General features: G+C 42.9%; 1 protein-coding gene across 4 annotated transcripts in view; it reads left to right on the top strand.

The window, feature by feature from the left end:
* Nucleotides 1-17341, top strand: part of LOC117501571 (ectonucleotide pyrophosphatase/phosphodiesterase family member 2) — an 86604-nt gene extending 69263 nt beyond the window's left edge. For 2 of the 4 annotated variants that reach the window (XM_034160476.1, XM_034160477.1), the window contains exon 25: nucleotides 16858-17341. In XM_034160476.1, coding sequence (XP_034016367.1) covers nucleotides 16858-17031 — 174 coding nt within the window. In that variant the 3' untranslated portion in view covers nucleotides 17032-17341. The remainder of the gene's footprint in view (nucleotides 1-16857) is intronic. The other 2 variants (XM_034160479.1, XM_034160478.1) reach the window with 1 other exon arrangement.
* Nucleotides 17342-19668: the final 2327 nt, after the last annotated feature.

Below are 19668 nucleotides of genomic sequence, written 5' to 3'. Positions count from 1 at the left end.
CGCTGCTGATGAGATGGCTCCCGAGACGACAATCTCACCCGTCTGGTCACAAGGTCGAGTCCCTGGCAAATACACACTGTGCACTCCAGTCTTAAATGCCAACATGTTCCAATCCATCCAGATGCACCACAGCTGTGAGTCCTGATGAGTCGCAGGTGATCAGGGTGAGGTCCTGACAGCCTCAGCAACACAGCCACTCAGTCCCAAACGCAAGCCACCTGGGAGGAAAACCAAAAAACAGAAACAAACCGGCAGCCAGGCCCCCCCAGCCATATAACAGTACCCCACCCTCACGGGAAGCCTCCCGGCGACCACACACACCTGGCCCAGGAGAAACACCCCCCTCCAGGGACCATGGCTGGAAACCGCGTCTGCGTTCATCCTCCAACAGACTGGTTGAACTGGCTGCATCTTTGCCCTTGTTTCTGACAGTCTCTTAGCACAGGTGTGGCCAGGAGTTCTTACACCTGTGCGGTCAGCCTTTATCCAAACATGTGTGATTAGTCATAAAACAAAACAACCAAAACACCCCCCCCCCCCCCCCCCAGAGGACCGTTCCATCAAACCCTAGGGAAGGGGAGAAAAGAAACCCAAACTTGAGCTCACAAACAAAAATGCCAAAATACCCCCCCTCCTCCCCCCAAACGACACGTAGGGACCAACACCCCCCAGAGGGCCACCCGCCAGCTCCAGGAGTAATAACCACGGCCGAGGTCCCTCTGGGATCCAACGTCACCCACGGGGACTACCAGCGCCTCCCAGAGGACCACTCGTCAACCCCAGGAGACGCCTCCCCTCATGACCAATGGACCCAGCCCCGGCCGTCCACGGCTAGATGGACCCAACGCCCTTTCCCCCCCAGAGGACACCACAGTCAAACCCTGAGGGCGGAAACTGGGGGGGGAAAACAAAAAGACACCCCAAACCCCCCCCCTCCCCTCCCGGGTGCAGAGGCTACCTGGGAAACGCCCAGCACAACCTAACTGCACCCCTCCAGCAATGCCGACACTACGGCACACCCGGCTGGAGTCAGAGGAGAAGAGAGGGCATAACAAAAAACAAAGAGAAAAAACAACCCAAGTACCACCCCATCACCCCCCAGGGGACCGTTCCATCTAACCCTGGGGATGTGAAACAAAAAGAAATAAAAGAAAAAACAAACAGACCAACACACAGTTGTTTGGGTCCTTTTTTTTTTTTTTTTTTTTTTTTTGTTCTTTGTCAGACAGGCTGCAGGGTCACAACCCCAGACAAATAGTGGACAACAAAAAAATAAAATCCCACACAAAAACCAACTCAAAAAACACCCACACAAAATGAACTAACACAAAACAAATCAGTGAGTTATACCGTCAAGCTCAACCAAATGGAACACACCTGTTCCTACTCAAGAGCTTGACGGTAACGTGATTCAGTCACCACAAGGGGGAACCAGAGTGCAAAAAATGAAAAAACCCCTTTGGCGACAGAAAAAACAAACGAGCTGCTCTTATGTGCGCAGCTGAGTGCAACACACAACCAAAATGTGCTCAACTAAAGAACGCCCGGAGCTGATACCGTCTCTGCTACCGCTGGGTCCGTGATGTTTGGCCAGAGACTACTGTTATGTGTCGGACGCAGCTCGGAGAACCGACCAGCGTTTGAAGGACCCAGTATGAAACAAGCAGAGCACGGTACAAAGGCTAACTGAATTTAATACATAACAGTGATAATATAATAACAAAAAGGTGCGGCCTGGCGTGGTGCGCTCCCAGCAGCGCTAACGGTCCGGAGCCAGAAGCTGTTCGGACCCAAGGACCCCGCCGACACCCCCCAGGTGGCCGCAACAAACCGAGTCTGAAAGAAGGAACCATTATGTGAGTCCACACTCTACACACAGAACACTTAAAGGTGTACAAACAGCAAACACTTCCTGGCTTGATTACTGATCAGCTTCCCAACCTGCAGGCATGGAACATCCAGTTCACAAAACTCCACTGCAGTGGAAGCTGATACATGACTAACAAACAGCTCAATACAATAAGGTGTGAGGGACACCACATTTACTGACTGTATAACTGTTAGTCACAAAATCTAACGTACCTCAGGAAGTGTGCTGACGAGCGTGAGACCTCACCCCCTCCTCTTTCACAGACTGTGCATCAAACCTGGACGTTCTCAGCATCCGCTGTTGATGAGATGGCTCCCGAGACGACGATCTCACCCGTCTGGTCACAAGGTCGAGTCTCTGGCAAATACACACTGTGCACTCCAGTCTTAAATGCCAACATGTTCCAATCCATCCAGATGCACCACAGCTGTGAGTCCTGACGAGTCGCAGGTGATCAGGGTGAGGTCCTGACAGCCTCAGCAACACAGCCACTCAGTCCCAAACGCAAGCCACCTGGGAGGAAAACCAAAAAACAGAAACAAACCGGCAGCCAGGCCCCCCCAGCCATATAACATATATGATACATCAATCTGCCGTTGCAGGGAATACTCTTATCATATGTGCAAGGTTGGGTAGGATTACTTTGAAATGTAATCCAAAAATAATCAGATTACAAGTAATCCAAATGTATGTATGTACATACATACATGTAATCCACATGTATGTATGTATGTATGTACATACATGTAATCCACATGTATTCGTTAAAAGTAATCCTACCCAACCTTGCATATGCATGATGGAAATTAGGAGCAGGTGTAGTTGACGTTTCGAGGTCTGGTCACAGCAGCTACTTCTTTACACAAAATTAACCCAAAACAAGAGCATTCAGAGTTTTCTGATGTCCGTCCAGGGTTGAGGAGGACTCAAAATAAAAGATATGTGATTTACATCATGACTCGGCTTTACCTGGATCTGGATTCCACAGCACAGTACAATAATTGCATACTAATCCAGAATGGTCCAACTGATCAAGATGGTGCAATCTGATATTTAATTCACAAACTGACACAAAATAATGTCTTCCTGACCTTGGCTTTACATCGTGATTTCATATCTTTCTGCTGCAGAAACTGCATATTGATCCGGAGCAGTCCCAACAAATCCTGAGCCAGAATCCAGATGTGGATCACCTCCAAAATTCAGTGGATTCTTCCATGCCCTAATATCTATCTGTGTTGGTGACAATCTGTGAAGTAGTTTTGACGTGATCTTTCAAAGCCTATATAAAGTGAAATCTTGATCCCAGATTCGGATCTGGATCACCCCCAAAATTTAACGGAGTCTTCCATGGCCTAATATCTATCTGTGATGAAAATTTCATAAAAATCCATGCAGTAGTTATGGCATAGTCCTTACAAGTCTACAAAGTGAAATCCTGATCCAAAATCCGGATCTGCATCCGGATCCTGGATCAAGATTTCACTTTATATAGGCTTTGAAGGATTATGTCAAAACTGCTTAACAAATTTTCACCAAATTTACAACACAGAGGGATATTAGGGCAAGGAAGAATCCACTGAATTTTGGAGGTGATCCGGATCCTTATTCTGGATCAACTCCAAAATGTAATGGTGATCCGGATCTGCATCCAGATTTGTTGTTTTACTGTCATTGATGCAAAAATAATGTTGCAGTTCAATTATATATTAGTTGTAGTTTTAGTTGTAGTTCAATTATTTATTATCATTTATTAGTAGTTAATTGTGCATGTATTCACTACTGCATCTAAAGTGAGAGCAACACCTCATGATCTTATATAATTTAAATTGTCTAATTAACACATAATTATTCAACATTAAGTCTGATATTAAAACAAGAGCAATCAGAGATTTTTGACGTCCGCCAGTCCGAATCTGGATCACCTCCAAAATTAAGTGAAGTCTTTCATGCCCTAATACCTATCTTGGATGAAAATTTCATAAAAATCCATGCAGTAGTTATGGCATAGTCCTTACAAGTCTACGAAGTGAAATCCTGATCCAAAATCTGGATCTGGAAACAGATCAGCTCCAAAATTTAATGGAGTCTTCCAAGGCCTAACAGCAATGTGTGGTGAAAATGTGATGAAAATCTTTGAAGTAGTTTTGACGTAATCCTTCAAAGCCTATATAAAGTGAACTCTTGATCCAGAACAAGGATCCGGATCACCTCCAGAATTCAGTGGATTCTTCCATGCCCTAATATCCCTCTGTTTTGAAAATTTGGTGAAAATCTGTTAAGCAGTTTTGACATAATCCTTCAAAGCCTATATAAAGTGAAATCTTGATCCGGATGCAGATCCGGATCACCTCCAAAATTAAGTGAAGTCTTTCATGCCCTAATATCTATCTGGGATGAAAATTTCGTAAAAATCCGTGCAGTAGGCATAGTCCTTACAAGTCTACAAAGTGAAATCCTGATCCAAAATCTGGATCTGGATCCAGATCAGCTCCAAAATTGAATGGAGTCTTCCAAGGCCTAACAGCAATGTGTGGTGAAATTTGATGAAAATCTTTGAAGCAGTTTTGATGTAATCCTTCAAAGCCTATATAAAGTGAAATCTTGATCCATGATCCAGATGCAGATCCGGATCACCTCCAAAATTAAGTGAAGTCTTTCATGCCCTAATATCTATCTGGGATGAAAGTTTTGTAAAAATCTGTGCAGTATGGCATAATCGTTACAAGTCTACAAAGTGAAATCCTGATCCAAAATCTGGATCTGAATCCAGATCAACTCCAAAATGTAATGGTGATCCGGATCTGCATCCAGATTTGTTGTTTTACTGTCAATGATGCAAAAATAATGTTGCAGTTCAGTTATATATTAGTTGTAGTTTTAGCTGTAGTTCAATTATTTATTATTATCATTTATTAGTAGTTAATTGTGCATGTATTCACTACTGCATCTAAAGTGAGAGCAACACCTCATGATCTTATATAATTTAAATTGTCTAATTAACACATAATTATTCAACATTAAGTCTGATATTAAAACAAGAGCAATCAGAGATTTTTGATGTCTGCCAGTCCGAATCTGGATCACCTCCAAAATTAAGTGAAGTCTTCCATGCCCTAATATCTATCTATGGTACAAATTTTTTGAGAATCCATGAAGTAGTTTTGATGTAATCCTTCAAAGCCTATATAAAGTGAAATTCAGATCCAGATGACCTCCACAATTTAATGGAGTCTTCCATGCCCTAACATCTGTCTGTGGTACAAATTCCCTCAAAATCTGTGGAGTAGCTTTGAACGCAGCTGATTTTATTACGTCATTGGTGGACATAACTAACCAGAGAGTGGGACCCAGGCCTTGACTCAGAATGCCATCAACATATTGTGGCTTTTAGTCAACACTGGTACCGCATGCCTCTGCATCCACCTCACCACAGGACCACCTCAGGCCCTGGATGGCAGACATCTGGTCCTTTCTTGACATCTTCACCATAACCTGAGTAAACAATGACTAGAACATTCTTAGATGCTTGCTTGGGTTACTGTTGGCGCTATCATGGAAAATTATTCATTGCAAAAGTTTGGGACTCCTGGTCAAATGACACCACAAGATCCTGTCATATGGTCTGTAGACTCATTCTTCTTAAAGTCACATTGTTGTGGATTACAGTCACTTACTGTACCGTAAACTAAAGCAGGGACTTTTTTGTTTAAAATGTGAGATAACTGTGCAGTTTCCCTGTTTGAGCTGGCACCGCCTGAGTCATTCTATAAGGCACATTGTTTCCTGTCCCCACAAATAACAAACATAATGTGTTTACTCAACTGTACATCAGCACATGAATCACTGCCACAAACTGTTGAAAAGCTTCTAAATACGTGTCCACTGTCCTGGATGTTTACTGTCACACACACACAGCAGTTTGTATTTTGCAACATCTCCAGATCTCATGCTCCAACTTACCGCCACTCGTGAACAAGACCATGGGGCAGTAACTCTCCCCTGACCCAGAGGGGACAATCCACCCTTTTTCAACAGAGGACCATGGTCTCATATTTGGAGGTGCTGATTCTCATTCTAAGTGTGTCACACTTTGCCTTGAACTTGTGCCTCAGAAGTCAAGAGAACCACATTATCTGCAAAAAGTAGAGATGCATCTCGGCGGTCACCAAACTGGACACCCTCTGGTCCCTGACTGTGACTTGAGATCCTGTCTGTGAACATCTCAAACAGGATTGGTGACAAGGGGCAGACCTGGTGGAGTCCAACACCCACCAAAAATGGGTCCCATGTAATGCCGAGAATGCAGCTCCTACTTTGATCATATAGAGACCGAATCACTCATTGCTGTGGTTCCAGTACCTGAGTCCTCCCACAGCACCTCCCAGAGGACACCTTGAGGGACCCGGATAACTAATTGGGGTGGTGTCTGATGTTCTACGAAGGCTGTACTGAACCATCGTGGTGAAGAAGGCCATGAACTTTGAGATTCCTCTGTCAAGTATCTGGACTTACACTCCAGGACAGGGTGAGAAGCTTGACTATCTTGGAGGAATACAGAATAGATCTGCTACTTCTTCACATCAAAAGGATCCAGCTGATGTCATTCAGGCAACTGGTGACGATGCCCTCTGGTGATGTTCCTAGGAAATTCTTGTAGGGACGTCCAACTGGGAAGAGCCTGGGAACACCCAGGTCACAGGTGGTTTGGGAATGCCTCAAGGTGGTGGGAGTAATAAGGCTCTTCTCCCCTGGAACAGTTACAGGGCTTAGCTGAGGATAGGGAAGTGTCGGTAGAGATGCTTGGCCTGCTGCCACCATGATCCAGACTCGGATAAACACCAGAAAATGAATGAATGAAAATGAACATCGCCAAATTCGTGAGAATGTCCATTTTGTTCTGTTTTAAATTGGAAGTAGGCGGACTCTGTAAAAGGGTCAACTCTGTCATTTGTAGCTGTTTTAGAAACTCAGTCAGTGGGGACAAAAGAAAAATGTTTTCCTTAAACATGACCATTACCTCAGGAAGTTGGTTGACAGGTTTCTCGAACACACAATATCTCTGGAAATTCTGGTTTTGTGCAACACCTAGTTGGAGCTCATAAAGTCAGATGTGTTTTGATGTTTGGGACCCAAATTATCATATGGTGCATGTTTTGACTTACCACAGTGAATATATATATATATATATATATAGAGAGAGAGAGAGAGAGAGAGAGAGAGGAACACATTTTTAAGCTAAAAAAGCTTAGAAATCCCAAATTAAATGGCTGATTTAAAAAAATAATAATGATAATCAAATGGATATACATTTTCCTTGTAGTGTTTTCAACGCTACGGACCAACAATTTGTGTGCATCTCACAATATTATCTGTCCAAACCGCGTCAAATAACATTGAATATGTTGTCCAACGCCTGTTAAGTTGTCCATCTTGCTTATTTTTAGAATTTTAAGAATCCTTATGTTAAGAAACAACACAGGCTGTGGTGTGCACATGTCACCCTCAGGGAAACCTGTTAAAAATGAGGTTCACATACAGGAAAAAAAGCTGTGACTTATACACCAGTGCAATTTAGATACAATTTTTTCACCTTCAGATCGCTGTGAAAAAAAAACAAACAAACATCTCGCGTAGCTCCAAAACAAAAAAAGAAAGATTGCTGTTTCTGCTCCCCGTGGGAGTAATTCTGTCGCTGCTTTTCATTGGAAGGTAGCGTGCTTTATGAAGGGGATGGGGAGAAGCTATCTGGAGCCTCATCTCCTGAGAAGAAGAATAAACCACAGTGGTCTTGTCTTTGGAGGATGGCTGCTGGTACAGTGTTGAGGGGTTGTCCACTGCACAGTGAAGCCTATACACAGATACTATGAGTGTTGTGTGGAGTGTAGGTAGAGTCAGGGGTGTGTTCTGGCTCATACACTGTTCAGTGCTTGTGTGGACTGGGTGTCTGGTAGGGTTGCGGAAACCAGTGACTTGAGTGATGCTGTGATCTTTGCGGAATCAATGGATACTCTGATTGAGGCACTTGAGAAGCTAAATGAGGAATCAGAGTGTCTGGGTTTGAGATGGTCCTGGATCAGGACTAAGATTCAGGCTTTTAATGACTTCCTGGATGTGTATCTGTATGTGGTGGAAGAGTTGAACTTCAAAAGACATTTACTTACCTCGGCAGTGATGTGCATGTCTCTGGTTCCTCTGCCTTTGAGATTGAGAGGCCCATGGGAAGAACTTGTGGATTCATGAGGTCACTGGACAGAGGTGTTTGGCAATGCCATTATATTTGCAGGCAAGCAAAGGTCCAAGTCTTGAGGGTCCTGGTGCTGCCTGTCCTGCTGTATGGTGTGAGACCTGGATGCTAACTAGTTAGGTGAAGACTGGATGTGTTTGGAACTAGATCTTTTTGAAGGATCCTTGGGTATCACTGGAATGACTTTGCACAGGTAGCTGGATGTTGAGGACGCCAGTAGCTGGAGAAGGCCGAGGGGACATCCACGTTTCACCTGTCTGCAGCTGATCAATAATTATTTTAGAGATGTGGGAATGGGCTGGCTGACTTGACTTGGTTGGCAGACTTGGCTTGACCTTCACAGTTAATTTTTTGACAGGTGCAATTTATACTTCTGAAAATACAGTAGATTGTTGTCACAAAACGTTCATCCTTTGACTACACTGATTTGGACACTTTCTGTTTGTCAGCACAAAATTGCACGAAGTTCTAAAGATGAGTGAATTTGGATAGAATGAGCCTCCTGTTTGACCATGTGGATCCAAGAGAGGTTGAATGGCTTTTGAGGCACAACTGTATCAGGATTTTCTTTTTGCCATCATTATTGTCATTATGGTGTTTGCTTCTGTTTAACCTTTTTAATGTCTGTGCGTTGAAGAGTCCTTGAGCAAGTCCAGAGTATTAGTTTCCTCCTGGGACAAGGAAAAGTTGAGCAAAACTTGATGATGTGCTAAATCAGAATGTTTCCTTTTATCCATCCCCCACACACACACACACAATTTTTTTGTTTGCTTTTTTACACGGGTGTGTTGCCATTCATACAAACATGGAATGATACAGTAAAAGGGAAAGAACATGGTGTCGGGTATGAGTCAACCCCTGATTTTGTACGTACTGCTTTCAAAACTAGTTGTTCCTGATGGAGCAAGTGTGGAAATTTTAAAGGAATTCTCACTGACCTTACGGGGAAACTTTGACAGCTAAAACAAATGTGGCCTCTCCCAGTGATGAATCTTGTTTGTCTAGAAGACTGAAAATGTGTCCGTTTCATGGCACAAAAACACTATGTCATGTGCATATATCCAGGAAAAATGTAAAGGCCCCTTCATACATAGTGCGACTACGTACAACTCAGGGGGACTCACGGTGGTAGAGCTCGTATGAGCGCACCACGAAACATCGCGCCGACGGGCAGGTGTGCACGATGCCTGTGCAACGGCTCATGCATGCAATGGTGTCTTTTGAGCAGTGCAAGCAGCAGCTCGCACTGTGTTCCATGGGACGAGGTGCACCACATCATGCCACTGATGTGGAGGAAAATAACATAAAAACCAGCTGTATAATTAGTGAATATCACTGGGTTGATATAAATAATACATAAGAGGGGGACGCAACACAGAAGCCCGCGGTTAAATAATCCTGGTTAAATAAAAAGAAAAAAAATGCCACAGATTCAAACCCGCATGCTCTGATTAACAGACGGAAACTTTACCACTACGCTACAATCACTGTCTTGCAACAGGAGCATGAAATGGCTCAAATCAACAAGCAGATAAACATATTTTCAAAAAAAGAAAAAAAGTGCTATGATAAGTGACCAAACGGCGTTTGGTACGGCGCATTTCTGCTGATACGTGACTGAAAGTGATGGATTTGTCATACTGTTGGATTGTCCTGGTCCTGCAGCATGCTGCTTACAGCCTGACACGCATGTCCTGTCAGATGTGACATTCAGATCGCCTGCTGCATGTCCAAACAGACTGACGGTCCATTTTTATGTTTCCACACAAGCACACACACGCACGTGTCCATCAAAACATGGGAGGTATGCTGCAGCTGTGATGTCTAGAACCGGAGATGTCTTAACAGCTGTGGGCAGCCAGCCACGCCTCCTGTCCTGTCAGCGCACAGACTAAGATGTCTCTGTGATCAGATGAGAGATGCCTCACCTGCAGAGGGGGACGCGAACCACACGTACACCTGTGTTGGGGAGAGAGGGGGGGCGGTTGAGAGCGCGCAACACGCGCACACATGTTGTGGGGGGAGCCGACACTCTGGCATGCCACGTGCACTCGGCAACTTCACAGTCGTGGGGCACTTAGACAAATTTCACTGCCAGCTCAGCAATGATTGTCTGCTGACTGTTGTCATATTAATAGTGCGAATGGCCACACATTTTTTTTGTTTGTTTTTTTACATGGGTATGTTGCCATTCAGACAAACATCAAATGTTACAGCAAAAGGGAAAGAACATGGTGTCAAGTATGAGTCAACCACTGACTGTGTACGCACGGCTTTCAAAAATAGCCCCAGTTGTTCCTAATGCAGCAAGTGCGGACATTTTAAAGGAATTCTCACTGACCTTACGGGGAAACTTTGACAGCTAAAACAAATGTGGCCTCTCCCAGTGATGAATCTTGTTTGTCTAGAAGACTGAAAACGTTTCTGTTTCATGGCACAAAAACACTATGTCGTGTGCATATATCCAGGAAAAATGTAAAGGCCCCTTCACACATAGTGCGAATACGTACAACTCAGGGTGACTTACGGCGGTAGAGCTCGTATGAGCGCACCACGAAACATCGCGCAGATGGGCAGGTGTGCATGATAATAATCACTTTATTCCATTTGATCGGTTTGGGTGTACAGAGTCAGTCTGCAGACGCGCTGGTGTCAAGAGGTGATTTTTAGGACTTTCTGTAATTTGTTATGAAATAATGTGGAAATGATTGTTGTACAGAAGCTTCAGATATCTGTCGCTGAGATAGATGATGACTGAAGTGAAGTTTTAAGCAGAAACGAGGTGATAATCGCTTAATGCTGTTGTCTCCGACTGACTTCCGTGTCAGAGAGGAGGGCTGTCAATCAAAACTCGCTCTCCAGAGACAGCCAATCAAGCAGAGGCAGTGCCGACCTGGTTGCCTCCCCATAGTGCCATAATCTCGCCCCCATAGTGCCATAACTTTCAAATGAGCTAGCAGGAATTCTCTGCGCGAGCAGATAAACTTCGCGTGAGCAGAAATCAAGTTTGAGCGGGCTGGGGGGAGCACTGGGAGCACGCATTTTTTACGCGAGTGGGGTTTTGTCACTGATCTGACGCCATAGAAAGGGTCTTTAGGCTGCTGCGTACCTGCTCAGAAGAATGTGGCTGTGCAAACAACCTTCAAATTCTTAAAGATTGTGTGCCAATATAGTTTTTTCTTTAGTTCTCTGTGTTGCGTTCTACAACATCATCAGGCACTAATCATGGTGTCTAATCAGCATCTTGATATGGCACACCTGTGAGGTGGGATGGATTATCTCAGCAAAGGAGAAGTGCTCAATATCACAGATTTAGACTGGTTTGTGCACAGTATTTGAGGGAAATGGTGATATTGTGTATGTGGAAAAAGTTTTAGATCATTGAGTTAATCTCATACAAAATGGGAGCAAAACCAAAAGTGTTGCGTTTATATTTTTGTTGAGTATATATTTAGGTCATTGTTGTGTGGGCCGCTGAAGAGGAGGTACTGCTGGCCCACCACCACAAGATGGCGCCCTGCTTGAAGTGCGGGCTTCAAGCACGAGAGGGCTCGGAGCGACCAGGAGTGACAGCTGTCACTCATCATCCGTACCAGCTGTCACTCATCCACTACTCATCACCACCACCATAAAGGCCGGACTGCAACTCCACCTCCCCGCCGAGAAATCAACTACCAATCAGGTAATTTTCTCTGCTGACTTAAATTCGAGTATTAGTCTGATCTCTTTTTGCAGCCGTTTTCCTGGGACGGATACCCTGTCTGCGGAGTTGGCATTTGGTGTGGACTGCGACGGCTTCGCCTCACACCCCACCCAGATAAGTGGTTATCTCAGGAGCTGCACGAGTGTGTGATTGGAGTACCGGGTCTGACTGCTGAAGACAGCGGCCACCTGGGGCGCAGGGCTTGGCGGCTCCGGTGTTCTTCAGCTCCGTTCGCGGTGGAAGCTGTGTGGATCCGGCTTTTCTCTCGCCAGGCGTCTTCTATCGTCGAGCCTGCCCACACGTCACCTGGTGTATGATTGACAGTCACTGTATTGTTATTGTCTGTACATCGTTGTGTGATTCACAACATTAAATTGTTACTTTTTGGCTTATCCATTGTCCGTTCATTAACGACACTTTCACAACAGTCATATCTTAATCAAAAGTCTTCTAATCAGTCTCATATTTGAAAGTGAGGTGCAGACTGGTGCTCACTATCTATCGCCTGACAAAGTTTGATCCTGATCTGATCTGAAACAGATTACAGATTTTGTGGTCATTTAAAGTTATCATTGAAACCCCATTTAATGTATATTTTACATTGTATCTTAATCAAACATGCCCCAATCACTCTCATATTTGAAGATGAGGTGCAGACTGGCACTCACTATCACCTCAAAGTTTGATCCAGATCTAATCCGGATTGTGGATTTTGTGGACATTTGAATTTAATATTGAAAAACCCATTTGGTGTACAGTTTTCATTATAGCTCAATCAAAAGTGCCTCGGTTACTGTTATTTTTCTGTTATGAATTTACCTACACCACCAAAATTGAATGGAGGTTCCAATTTTTGCGTGTTTGTCTTTCAGTTATCAGTCAGAAACCAAGTGCCAAAAAGCAATGACAAATTTTGCATAGCAAAGATCACCAATGTTCTGTGGAAATTATCTGAAAAAGAATTCAGAAACTGAAAAACAAAACAAAACATGACAACACCATGAAAAACTTTGTTTTGAGTGCATGAACTAAATATATCCTCCTGACATTTGATCACATCTAATTTAGTCACTTCTAACAGGACTTTGGCCTTAAAAATTTTTTCCAAGGTAAAATCTTTGTGGAATTGGAGACTAGTGTTGGCGGAGGTTTTGTAGCTGTGTGACTTTTTTAATTAACAACTTATTTATAATTTTGTTTTCATCTCACTTAAAGTCGTGATTCCAATTTTTTTAAATGGACTGCATTTATAAAGCGCTTTTCCATCTACATCAGACGCTCAAAGCGCTTTACAATAATACCTCACATTCACCCCAATGTCAGGCTGTTGCCATGCAAGGTGTTCACTACACACCGGGAGCAACTAGGGGATTAAGGACCTTGCCCAAGGGCCCTTAGTGATTTTCCAATCAGGATGGGATTTGAACCATCACCTCCCCTATTTTTTTTTTTTTTCCCATTTGTAGGCAATTGAAAATGCTTTGAGGGCATGGCAAAGTATTAGATACACCCCAAATCTTCTCAGTCCGGACACGCTGAAGGTTCACATCAGATCAGAATGTGCACCGGTGTCACGAGTTGCTGCCTTGGATCCTGGCTGACACCCACGCAGACAGACAAGCCTTCCATCTACACCTCTCAGAAGTGACCATCTATCTGCTGCAGCCAGGTGACACAAGGGCGTGTCCTTGGTTTCCTCCAGCTCCTGGGGTCCTCTACATTGAAGCACCTAAGTGCTGGATAACGTTCAGAGCCACATGGCTAAAATCTCATAGCTGTCATTCTCCCCAAAGTGCAAGTAATACTCCTCATTCAAGGAGTACACAAGGATTCTCCGAACAGACATTTAGTCCTTGTCTGAAGGTACAACATCCACTAATTCCTCTGCCAGGGAAGCAGATGTAAGGCTGCACCAAAGTCTGGAGCAAAACCATCAAACCTGATCAGACCTACAGATGTGCCACTTTTTTAACTGGATAGCCCCTTAGAGTCTGCAGGGGGGGGTATCAATATGTAGATGTGGATTTGATTCCTGGTCTCGCTACCAGTCTGTGTCCTTGGACAAGATGCTACATCTACATCGTCCCAACCAGGTGTATACGGGTGCTGGTCTTGGCTGGAGAGGTAACCAGTGACAGATTGACATCCCATCCAGCAGGAGTTGCAGACTGTCATCCGCTTCACACTTTGGAATCTGGGGATAAACACAGACAGAGATGGACTTCAGGGCCTATATAGGACTAACTTGAACTCCCCATGACTGACTTGTAGATGTAAAATTAGTTTTTGGAGTTCTTATTGCGTAGCCATTGTTGCACCTGTTCTTTTTCTTCTGGCTGGTCCTCTTTACCCTGCATGTGTGAGAGGAGGCAATGACAGAGTAGTGTGTGTGTGTGTGTGTTTAACTCAAAAATGTCTGGACAGGTTATCTTCAAACTTGTTGTGAATATTACTTGAGTTGATACTGAGAGGTGATTCAATTTTGGAGTAGTTTGGCCAAACAGCTTGGGACTCTGACGAGGGTGGTCGCATCCTGGCCACCGCTCATGCCACCCCTTTCCCCTCCGGGGGCTGCGCGGTTTTTAGCTGCGGCAGGTCCCCGTTCCCCCCAAGCTAGCGGCGACGCGACTCCAGTTGCAGCAGCCTTCACCCACTTTGCCTCAATTCGGATGACGGACTGCTTCAAGTTTAGTGCACATAAACAATGTCAAATGTATATGTGTTGTCTTTAATTTTGATGTGTGCCATTATTATGGTTAACAAGTAATAATTGTGGATTAATTGCTGTATCTTGTCTGAGGTAATTGGAGTTTAAACATAATTGCCCTTTTTTGGGATCAATAAAGTTGTCTGAAGTCTGAAAGATCAAGGAAAATGTGGTCCAAAAAGAAATTGCACCTAGAAGTGAAAAGATCTGAGTTTGGTCAAAAGCCAAGGAAAACACCTGTGTATATCTCAACAACTAAGAAGTCTCGATGGATGATCTAAAGCACATATTGATCAGCAAAATATTTGTGATTGATTGTGACTGTATTCGCTGGTCAGCTTTATATCACTCCTGCCACAGTTATTCATCACTCAATTGATTGGAAAACCTCAGTAAAATATATCCAAAGTTTTCCAACAGCACAACAACACATCCGATCCGATCAGATTTAAAAGAATCACCCACTTATATACAATAAAATGTTTTATTTCACTAAAGATAAAATATCCAAACTCACTTCTAAACATTTTGACCTGGACAGTAATTAGGCCTTGACCTCTGATCTTTAACCATAATTAAATCCCTTCTTCTGATTCATTTGCCCAACATGCATGACAAAATCATATTAGTCATTCTTAAAATATGTTGCCGCAATTCATACCAACATCGTTTCATGTGGCATCGCCAACAAGCGGAAACATTACAGAGCGATGTAGGACTAGAGTGAGAGTGTCAACTGCCTGTGTTTTTGCTCACACAGGCATGTGCGTGCACATCCTGCACCGTCTCAAGGCAAAGTTCTCGTGTGAAGCATTTAATTATCTGAAGCATGGCAACTTGTGTTGGTGACAACCTACTAATTACAGTACAAATTATTCCATATCATCTTCTTCGTCATGGAACATCGTGAAACGTGTTTTGGCTCTTGACTGGAAAATATGATTCGTACAACCCCAATTCCAATGAAGTTGGGATGTTGTGTAAACTGTAAATAAAAACAGAATACAATGATTTGAAAATCCTCTTCAACCTATATTCAATTGAATACACCACAAAGACAAGATATTTAATGTTCAAACTGATAAACTTTGTTGTTTTTGTGCAAATATAATTTTCTTTCACCAAAACATCCAATCTCAGATTGCATCTCTGATGTACCTTCTGGCAAATTGTACCCGAACTTTCAGGTCTTCTTTTTTAAGAAAATCCTCCTCTTATTTACAGGTATTACACCAAAGCTTTCCATTACTTATGCAATCCATCATCTTGGCTTTCATATTTTTAATTAATTGTATGGAGTAATTATGTTGTATAGATTTGCTTTTCAATTTGAGTTTAACAAAGATAATTTTAGAAATTATTGTTTTTTGTTGTTGTTTTGTTTAGTTTTTTTTGTTGTTGTTGTATTTGAAATGGCATCAATTTAAAATGTGTGAAATACCAAGTGTTCCAGTACTTTTGGTGGGCACTGTATATACCTTCTTTGAATTTTAGGTTTCAAGTAGGAAAAGTGCCAGAAGCCCTGACATTGAAGCCTCACATTGCCCACTAGATGGTGAAAAAAGTTGCTCAAACATGCGCCGAGGTCTGATTATTATGACTGATTATTCATTTGAGAAGTTCACTTTCAGCAAAAAGAAGAAGGGCTGACAACCAAAAATCAACTTACAGTTGTGTCTCTTGCCCTAATGGCCACCTTCATCAGGAGTGTCGGACGGAAACAGTTGGACACAAGTACAGGACTCGACACGATAGCTCTGGTTTAGAAAGGCGTTTACTGAGTTACTCAGTGGGGTTCGGTACACAATAAGGCAGTCCAAAACAAGCAAACAGATCAGGATCATCAGGCAAAAAGCGTGGTCAGTACAGGCAGGTGGTCTGATACACTACGTGGAAACAGGACTTGGAAAAACACACAACTCAGAGCTAGAAGCGAAGGCACTAGGCACAACGATCAGGAAAAGTACAAGTGCAACCAGTGAGGCTTAAATACTCCTTGGTGATGAGCTGCTGATGGGAAACACCTGTGTGGAAGGATCCAGAAGTGGGCGTGGTCAAGACTGTGCCACGCCCACCACCCAGCACCAAGAGACAGGGAAGACACACAGAAAACACAACATCCAAATTAATACTAAAATCAGACATGGCAGATGAAAAGAGCAACCACAGAACATGACAACCTTACTTGTTTTTAACCAAATTACAGATATGAACATGTCTCACAACATAAATCTCCACGCTAAATGTTTTTGCCGCTTCTCAAAAGTGGTCATTTGTGCAATGCTTTTGCAATAATTGCTGCCAATTATGGCTTTCTGTTTGTGCATCAGCAGAGCGCCGAGGATGAGTCGCAGTGGGTGGAAGAGCTGCTAAAGCTTCATACGGCTCGAGTCCGCGACGTGGAGATCTTGACCGGTCTGGACCTGTATCGTTCCACCAACCTCACGTACACCAGCACCCTGAGCCTCAAAACATATCTGCACACCTTCGAGAGTGAAGACTAGATGGGAGCACAGATGAGATGCAGATGTTTTGGCGAGTTCTGCTTCTTCACTACATGCCGTCCAGGCGACCTCTGCCTCATTGCTCTGCTCCTGACGGCACTGCCTGTGAAGCGTTTGGACAAAAGGGGAAAGTGTGAAATTTGATAGACTAAAACAATAGTTTTGTCAAGTACAACTTTGAAAATGTTGACAGATTAGCACAGGAAAGAGGACGAACGTGGTTGCACACGGCTCATTTTTCATGTATTTAAAAACATCATTGATGGTGCCGATCCTGCAAACTTAGTATTAATTTATGTTTCTTCTGTACAATCCCTCCCAGGCAGCCACTGGATTCTGTTTATCTCTTCATGGTATAAAAATCAGCTCTGACTTATTCCGGCTACACTGAAAAAAGAGAATGTTTGAACCAACTTAAAAAGTGTTACAATTTGTAAAAACCTGAATGAATTTAGTTGTTTAAACTTAAATTTGAAAGTTAAAATCAACTCTAACTTGCAAACTTGAGTTCAAACAATTTAATTCATTCAGGTTTTTATAAATTGTAACACTTTTAAGTTGGTTCAAACATTCTCTTTTTTCAGTGTACACAACACAACCAAGGTTGAAGGTTCTGTGATTTTTTTGTTTGTTTTTAAACCTGCACTGAAATCAGTAGGTGACTGGAAGTGAAGAAATAAAATATCTGACACACTAAAGGTTGTAGCATCATCCTGCATCTTATCAAGTAATTTTGTCTGCCAGGAACTGAAACAAACTTAGCACTGCTAAGGCTGGAAAACCACTGTGTTGTTCTGAGATTTAACACTAATTCATTCATTCTTTCATTTTCAGCCACTTATCCGGGTCTGGGTCATGGTAGCAGCAAATCAAGCAGCTCAACCCACACTTCTCTACCCTAGTCCAGCACTGATCCATCTTCAAATGAATGTTCCATTTTTAAGAGATCTGAATCTTTATCCTGATCAGCACTAAATTTCACATGTCATGAAATATGTGCGACTGACTGGTTTCCTCTGATTGCACCAAACCAAGATTTATAGTGATCTTCCCAAAACTTTGATTCATCCAATAACCAGGGAACATATGGCCGCATTGGCATTAGTAAAAATCTGAAAGTACAGTAAAGTAACTATTTTTTTTTTTTAACCGCTTTACTTTTGTGACATCAAGAGTCAAGCCTCAATCACAGTAATCCATTGTGATCTAACTGATAGTGTTCAACTCCTCTTCAAACAGAACATGAGAAAATTCTACGAACACGACAGAACTGGAAGTGAGCTGACAGTAACCCATCTCACTGATCATCAAATGTTTGGGCATGCAATTTTTTTTTGATACAGTGTGTTTGTATTTTTTTCAGTGGGATAGGGAGTTGGACTGTATGTAGACCATAGGTTCAGGAGTAGGCAATGAGGGTCAAGACCATGCAGGCTTTCCTTGGAAGCAGTCACCTCATCAGGTGGGTTTGGTGATGAGCTTCTCTCCTGAACACCTGATCTTTAACGAAATCACCTGTTGAGGTGATTGGTAGCAAGGAAAACCTGCAGTGTCTTGGCCCTTAATGGCACATAATTGCCCAACCCTGACCTAGGTTCAGGTCCCGGTCAGGCTACCTATGTCTGTGGATGAAACATTCCATCTGCATTGTTGTAGTCCACCCAGCAGTAAATGGGTACTGGACCTGACTGCGTAAGTAACCTGTACTGGACTGGAATCCCGTTCAGGGGGATTCTGAAATGCAGAGCTGTCCAGTGGTACACACAAGGCTCATTACTCAACTTACGACTTTATTTTGAGATCCATCCAGATGTGAAATCATCTGGTAACTGACAAGCACCATATCTTATAGCCAAATGCTTTACCTTTCGACCCCTCATATTTATCAAGTGGCATATTAAAAGGTCCCGACCCATAGGTTGGGAATCAGTGGCAGATTATTGGCTGATCTCAGTTATTTTAAGAAAACATGATCTGTATGATTTGAATATTGACAAAAGACTTGATAAGATGGAGATTTGCGCAATAATGTAGATTATTCCTGCAATGTAATAATGCTGTAAAAATAACAAACATTATATACTGGAATGGTAAAGAGTTGTTTGTGTGTGTGTGTGTGTGTGTGTGTGTGTGTGTGTGTGTGTGTGTGTGTGTGTGTGTGTGTACACGTACGCGGGCATCAGGGCAACTAAAGACTTATGTAAACAAGAAATATCTTTTAAAAAAAAATCAAGCAATGGTGAAAAAACAGGTTTTGTCAGGAAATAGTGAGTAAGTTTAAAAAGTATTTTCATTGCTGGATTAGCAATGGATTAGGTATCTTCTTCCAGTTTTAACAAAGTTCTCCCCTTTGAAGTCTAAACTTTTACAAAGACAGATCTGTATCACTTTTCAGTTTGTTATGAGAGAAGACTGAATATTAGAAACAGATTTGATTCAAGTAATTAATGGGACTCAGGAAGCAGCTGCAGGCTAGATAGCAAGCTACAGTCGCTAGCTCGCTATATTAGCATGCAGGTGCTTTAAAAGAAGCTCGCTGAACCACACATTTGTATGAATGTTGCAAATTCATCTTTCTTCTTGTTTTATCCTAATTAAACCTTTAATAGTCAGACAGCACGGTGCACAAATACTGGA

The sequence above is a fragment of the Thalassophryne amazonica genome, chromosome 20 (genome assembly GCF_902500255.1).
Source record: "Thalassophryne amazonica chromosome 20, fThaAma1.1, whole genome shotgun sequence".
NCBI classification, from domain to species: Eukaryota; Metazoa; Chordata; class Actinopteri; order Batrachoidiformes; family Batrachoididae; genus Thalassophryne; species Thalassophryne amazonica.
The sequence above is the reverse complement of the archived record's forward strand: the minus strand, read 5'-3'. Positions and strand labels throughout refer to the sequence as shown.